Consider the following 6,570-nt stretch of genomic DNA (forward strand, 5'->3'; position numbering starts at 1 on the left):
CGAAAAGCCAAAGCTATATGGTGGACTAGGAGTCCGAAATCTTCAGCATACAAATATAGCTCTCCTCGCCAAGAAAGGTTGGGAAGTCATTGCAAGCGACAAATCTTTATGGGTAGACATTGTCAAAGCAAAATACTTGCGAAATCAAGATTTCCTGACAGTGTGTCCCAAACCACTAAACTCGAGAGTCTGGAGAGACATCCTATCTGCCCGCATAGTCCTCTCTAAAGGATTGGGATGGAAAATAGGAAATGGTTCAAACATCAACCTGTTCATAGAGAGATGGATCCCAAGTAAGGAAGGTATCACTTCTCCAACATACTCCAATCCCATTGTCAAACCGCTTTTCGTCTCGGACCTCATTGATAGCAACACAAGGAAATGGCGCTCTAACATCATCTACCACTGCTAGCCTGAAGATATTGTGAAACAAATTATCTCCATTCCACTTTCGCATACTGAAAAGCCCGACAGAAGAATTTGGATGCTAGCAATTAATGGGAAATACACGGCGAAATCGGGATATCAAGCAATAACCGTCAACCAAAATCCCCCTCTCTTTGACTGGAGAATCATTTGGAAACTCTGGTGCCCTCCCCGAGTAAAAGTATTCATGTGGAAACTATCTCTTGATGCTCTGAACTCATCCTCTAACCTATTCAATATAGGTTTAAATTTTAACCCAGACTGCATCTTCTGTAAAAGCCACCCAGATACCTCCCAACACCTGTTTAAAGAATGCCCTTTTACTTAGACAATATGGAAAATCAGCCCAATCCCCCAAATTGCTAGCTCACCTTTCAATAACACACCGCAGATATGGATATCAAAGATTCAGGAATTATTGAGAAATCAACAGAGCAATATACCCTTTGTTATGGAACTCTTCGCAATCATTTGTTGGAACATCTGGAAGAGCATAAATGAAATGTTATTTGAACAAAAAAGGGTGACCCCTCAAGGCACACTCAGAACTAGTCTTGTTTTCTGGAGAAGCACAAAGGATGCCCATACACTACTCCTTAAACCTAATAGACCGAAACAACTCCTCCATCTCTGCTGGAAGCCTCATTCAGCTCTATACGTTACTCTAAACACTGATGGTTCGAGTCACAGAAATCCAGGCCCGACGGGTCTGGGATGTGTATTAAGGAATTATGATGGGGGTTTTGTTGCTGCATCAGTGGATTATGTCCCGATCGGAACATATTTCCTGGCCGAAGCTTTGGCCATGAGACTAGGTTTATACCTAGCAATCTCCTATGGCATCTCCCACATACATATCCAAAGTGACTCACAGGCTTTGATCAATTGCATTAAGGGAGAAGACAAGGATAGTCCATGGGAGGCAGTTGGGATCATTGAGGATATACGTCAACTTTTCTCCTTGTTCGAAAACATATCCATCATCCACATATACAGAGAAGGAAATGCAAACGGTGACACTGCGCACAAGATGGCATTTCTTTAATTAAGTAACATGGTGGCATGGTAGGCCTCCAGATATCATCTGTAAAGATCTCTTTTTCGACTGTATGGGTGTGTCCACGCCCCGTTTAGTTTAAATAAAATGAAAATATTTGGGGGGAAAAAAAAAACTCCACCATTTATCAATCTCATAACCTCATTCATTGGTTGACGGGTTTAGGGCGCGGTTACTTTTCTATTTTGGAAGGTTTTAGGAGGTTTATGGGATTGGCTAATTGAATTGGAAACTGCCACTACTAAATTTGGATCGAAAAATCCAACTACCAATTCGAAACTCTTCCACTGCCTATTTTTTCATCTCTAATCACACAAATAGCTTTGCTTGATAACATAAAAAATCATTTCCCACCATTATATAAATAGATATATTTTTATTTTTATTTTGGACGCACTATATATTGTCTTTGCTTAGATTGTACACTATTCTCCTCTTCGGTAAGAAAAGTATAGTTATGCACATAATCTATGTGCGTATTAACAGCTCATGGTTAATTTCACGCTCATCGAGCGTGCACAAAATGCTAGTGTAATATAGAATAAACAATGAGTGTTACAACTTACAAGTACAAAAGAAGAAATATCAGTACATGACCTCAGAAACTCAGTATCTATGTTCGGTTAGAGCAATCTGAACAATTCATGCGTCCTCTACCTTGGCAATTTGAGCATGCAATGGATCTCTCGTTCGACTTCTGAGCCCCTAACGATTGGAAAATGTCATCCACAAGGCTAAAATTGAGTGCATTACTTTTAACCAAACCGGATCCTTTACATTTTGAGCATGCTATTACCCTGAGATCACCACATTTCTTGCACATCCCTAGAGATCTGCATACATAAAGAGTTAGTTATTCCCATTGCATACATATAAACATAACAGATCCATCATAAACTTGAAATGAATGCACCTGCAAATATGGTGTTAGAAAAAAAAGATGTATAATGGGAGGAAAATTCATATCATGACATCAACAATAGGGACAGAAACAGTACTTCCATCATAGAGGGTGGTGTTTTAAAGGGGTCTCATCATGCTTTGGACAATGCAACTTAGAGGACGATGGTAAAATAATATTTCATCAGAAAAAAAAGAAGACATTTGCACTATATCCTCTTTCTTTCACCCTTTAATAATATTTCATCAAAAAAAAAGAAGACATTTGTACCATATCCTCTTTCTTTCACCCTTTACGGTCTATATCACAGTAAAGTTAACTCCACATAACTTACATTAAAAACAAAATAATACGCACGCCACAAGTATATCACTTCTAAGATACTTCTATGTAGGAAGTATAATCAATGATCAGATACTCCAATGCTCTTCCAGAATATTTCACACTACATATCCTAACTGCATAAGTTTTCATGCACTGTAGTAGGCATGTCTGTGTTCATATAAAATCACTGCAAGCTAAACCATTTGAAGACCAATATTAAATGGTACAAATAAAAATTGCAGCTTCCTTTTCTTTCCTACATCAACATATCATGCATCTGTCAAGGCCAGGGTAATCACACGTGGAAGGACAATTGGATGGATAGCAAGGCCATTAGACCAGAGAGTACATTCTGGAGGCCAATTAACACCACCTAGAGAAATATATTAACAATGACGGGTGGAATGTTTCTCATACTCGTAGAGCTCTTACTCAGGATCTATGCTAGCCAATAGCCATTACTGACCTATTTTGAATATGGAAGGACAGAAACCACATCTTGCATGAAATGAAAAAAAAAATTGTTTAAGTTTTACTGTCTCAGGAAGGCTATACGATATGCTTATAATGCTTCTGAAGGGAATTGTGGAGTCTAACCTTGCAAAGTCTCAACCTCATCAGCAGAGCTAGAAATCCCTAAAATCCTAAGTTCCATTGACACGGATAGGTGTGTCCGTATCCGACACGGATAGGGAGTATCTGACACAGCGAAATATCGAAAATTGAGGTAAATCACATGCAATATGTGTCCGACACGGACACGTGGATACGTATCCGACACGGATTTTTTTCAAAATATGGTGTGTCCATGTAACATAGCTAAAATCTGTTGAATGCTAATGGCTTGCTCCAATTTTGGGCATTCTTGAGCTACATAGAAAATGCAACCCGAAATCAGCAAGGTGGGGTGTATGCATTACAGATAGCTGTAGTGTCATTAAGAATCCAGGTTTTCTAATTGTACTGAACATACTTAAAGTTCAGACAAAATCCTGCATCAAGTGTAGAATTGTCTTTTTTTACTTACTTCTATCCTCCTAGGAATCTTTTCAGCCTAGTTTATAACATTGACCTCTAGATCACCATTCAGATCTCACGAGACTTTACACTTGTTCCTCACCATTGTTTATGTGTAAATTGATGCAACTCGCCCATTTGTACAGCTCTTAAAGGTCATACTAAATCTGTGTCAGGGACAGGAGTAAGGGTACTGTAAAACAGGTAATATGCAGATTAGGATGAGACAAGAAACAGATTTAGTATTCTCACTTAATAAAAAATTTCTAAATGTAAGCCACAGAAGTGACAGAACCTAGTATGAAATTCTAATAAATTTTACAACCTAACACTCGAAACTTAAATAACTTTTCAAAGTCTTAAATCATCCTAAACTTACCATACTTCAATGCTTTAGTACAAAGGTAAATGTAAGCACCATCATAGCTAAGAAGCATCCACAGATAAACAGTTATAGGCAAATGCACTAGCTAAAGCGATTAAGGTGAGCCTTGGGGCTGCGAGAAGCGAGCCTATACTGCCCTCGACGCTGGGCAAGAGACTTATATAATGATTTGTCATTTGTACTTGAGCATTGAAGAAAAGACTTATATGAGCAAGAGATAAGTGTAGAAATATGAAACTCTACATACGTACGCAAACAAGAAACGGTATAAATGAAAGTTTTAGTACAAGACAATATGAAAAGAATAATAGTTATATACAACAAACTTTAAAAAGAAGAAGAAAAAAAGTGAGGACATACGTTCTTTGAGAAGCTGAAATGAAAGCATCAACTTTAGGGGCAGCAATAGTTGCACAAAATAGTAAAGTCCCAACACCCAATCCTGCTAATTCACTTGCTGTTATGTTTTCCATCTTCTTTTACCCTCAACTCAACCTCCTCTCTTCTTCTTTCTATTCAACTTCCTTATCCCAGTAGATTGACTATTTGACCAATATGTATTGTAATTTAAAGATTCATAAACACAAATCGGCCTATTAGCTCAGTTGGGTTCGAGACAATTTTGTTTTGGGCCTTGGTAGATCATGGGTTGGGTCGCTCTGTACCTAATGCAAACAGGCAAACCCATCTATTTACTGGGACTTGGAAATGCACCAAGATTCTGCTATATCACCCATCTTCTATACTTAGAGCATTTGCAATGCAAGTGAATATAATCCCCCCCTTAACACCGCCATCTCAGCACTTATTCACCCTCTTTTTACCAAAACGGTGAAAAACAAGGTGAAGTTGTACAATGCAAAAGTGAATAAAATATCTCGGACGGGATGTTAGATTCCGTCTGGAGGCTTTTTATTTTGTCTGAAGTTAAAAAAAAAAAAAAAAAAAAAAAAGCGAGAATGAAACATTCCATCCGAAGAAAAAATCGAAAAAAACACACGAGACGGAATCCAACATCCCGTCCGAAGTTAACAAGTAAGAAACTATCTCGGTGGAGAATTTCACCTTGAAATCAACTAGGAAAAATATTCACTAGGTATTCACTACTGCATTGCACAACCATTTTTGCCAAAAACTGATGACTATAGTCACAAACCCCTGCATTGCAAATGCTCTTACAGTCTTGTTTTCTGGATAGAATAACTAGATAGAATTACTTACTTACATAGTTTTAAGTTGGGGGCGACTACACCACATGGTCCAGCACAAAAAAAGGGTGGCGGAATTGACACCCCAATTAATGGGATTGGCACTCTTTAGTGAATTCCCTAATATTAGCACCCCTCCATTAATTATACAAGTGGTTTTACACCCCTCAATTCTCACGACAGTACCACATTGTTGAACTATAGCGCTACAGTACTAAGCGAGTTTGTTAATAGTCCGTCTCCATGGACTACAACAAACCATGTTCATCTTCATCAGGTGTAAGTGGCACACCCAACAACTAGGAGCAGAAGAAGAAGGTGGTGAAGCAAAGTACTAAAGGGGTGAAACTTTCAAATGATCCACAAAGTATGTATAAGCTAGAGAAAGAAGTAGCAGCTAGAGAAATAAGGGGAGTGATGGGTTCAAGACTTTGCAAAGCTTGCATGGTACCTGGTGGAACTAGAAGAGGGTATTCATTATGTTTAGTTTCTTAAAACTCAAGTATGGCTTCATCAAACTATGATGAGTTTCAATGCTGATAGCTTTGATGGTGACCTTTCCCTGCCCTTCAGATTCTTTTCATGATCACTTGTTTACTCAACAGGCAGTCTGTTCATTTGCTTCTTTACCTACTACAATTGAAAATCCATCAACATTGCCTGCACCTTATAACATGTTTCCTCATGGGCCTCATAACTACTAGAATAATATCATAGCCAGTCACATAAATACTGGAATCTGGATACACTTAATTGGCATAGTATATAATGTATTATGCCTTGTTTTGTACTTTGGATATTATACAATTTTCTAGTCACATTACAGTGTCCATACCAGTGGGTGGGAACACATCTGCAAACACATACACTCAGGTGGGTTTGGATTTAGAAAGGTTAGGGATATGAACATTGTTAGAAAAATGGATTTGCACAAATCCATTGAGATATGAATGAGTAATTTGTCTCCCAAGTTACCCCACTTGAGATGAAATGGGTTTCTCTTGAAATAGTACGTAAAGTGAGAAAAACCTTTTCGAAATGGTGCAATGGTTCGAAACAGTACATTATGTCAAAAATGTGTGACCTTTCGAAATGTGCACTGGTTCGAAATATTACATCATGCCGAAAAAGTGTGACTTTTCGAAATAGGCACTGGTTCGAAATAGTGTTATATGTCGAAATGGTGTGTCATTTCGAAACATGTGACTTTTCAAATAGTTGCTTATTTTTTTTCCAAGAGTCACTGTGTTGT

At 38.1% G+C, this 6,570-nt stretch overlaps 1 protein-coding gene across 1 annotated transcript; it reads right to left on the minus strand.

Moving 5' to 3' along the window:
* Positions 1-1,919: 1,919 nt before the first annotated feature.
* On the minus strand, positions 1,920-4,666 carry LOC147480140 (chaperone). The gene is made up of 2 exons (XM_086577447.1): positions 4,471-4,666; positions 1,920-2,316 (listed from the first exon to the last, which is right to left on the minus strand). The coding sequence occupies exons 1-2, from the start codon at positions 4,581-4,583 to the stop codon at positions 2,097-2,099; spliced, it is 333 nt and encodes a 110-aa protein (XP_086433573.1). The 5' UTR covers positions 4,584-4,666; the 3' UTR covers positions 1,920-2,096.
* Positions 4,667-6,570: the final 1,904 nt, after the last annotated feature.

The sequence above is a fragment of the Coptis chinensis genome, chromosome 8, assembly GCF_015680905.1.
Source record: "Coptis chinensis isolate HL-2020 chromosome 8, ASM1568090v1, whole genome shotgun sequence".
Lineage (NCBI taxonomy): Eukaryota > Viridiplantae > Streptophyta > Magnoliopsida > Ranunculales > Ranunculaceae > Coptis > Coptis chinensis.

Bases quoted from the DNA above. Each gene is read 5' to 3' on its own strand.
- LOC147480140 (XM_086577447.1), bottom strand. From the start codon at position 4,583: ATGGAAAACATAACAGCAAGTGAATTAGCAGGATTGGGTGTTGGGACT. The intron at 2,317-4,470 runs GTATGTCCTCAC...TTATGTATGCAG, and splicing joins ATTTCAGCTTCTCAAAGAAC to ATCTCTAGGGATGTGCAAGA.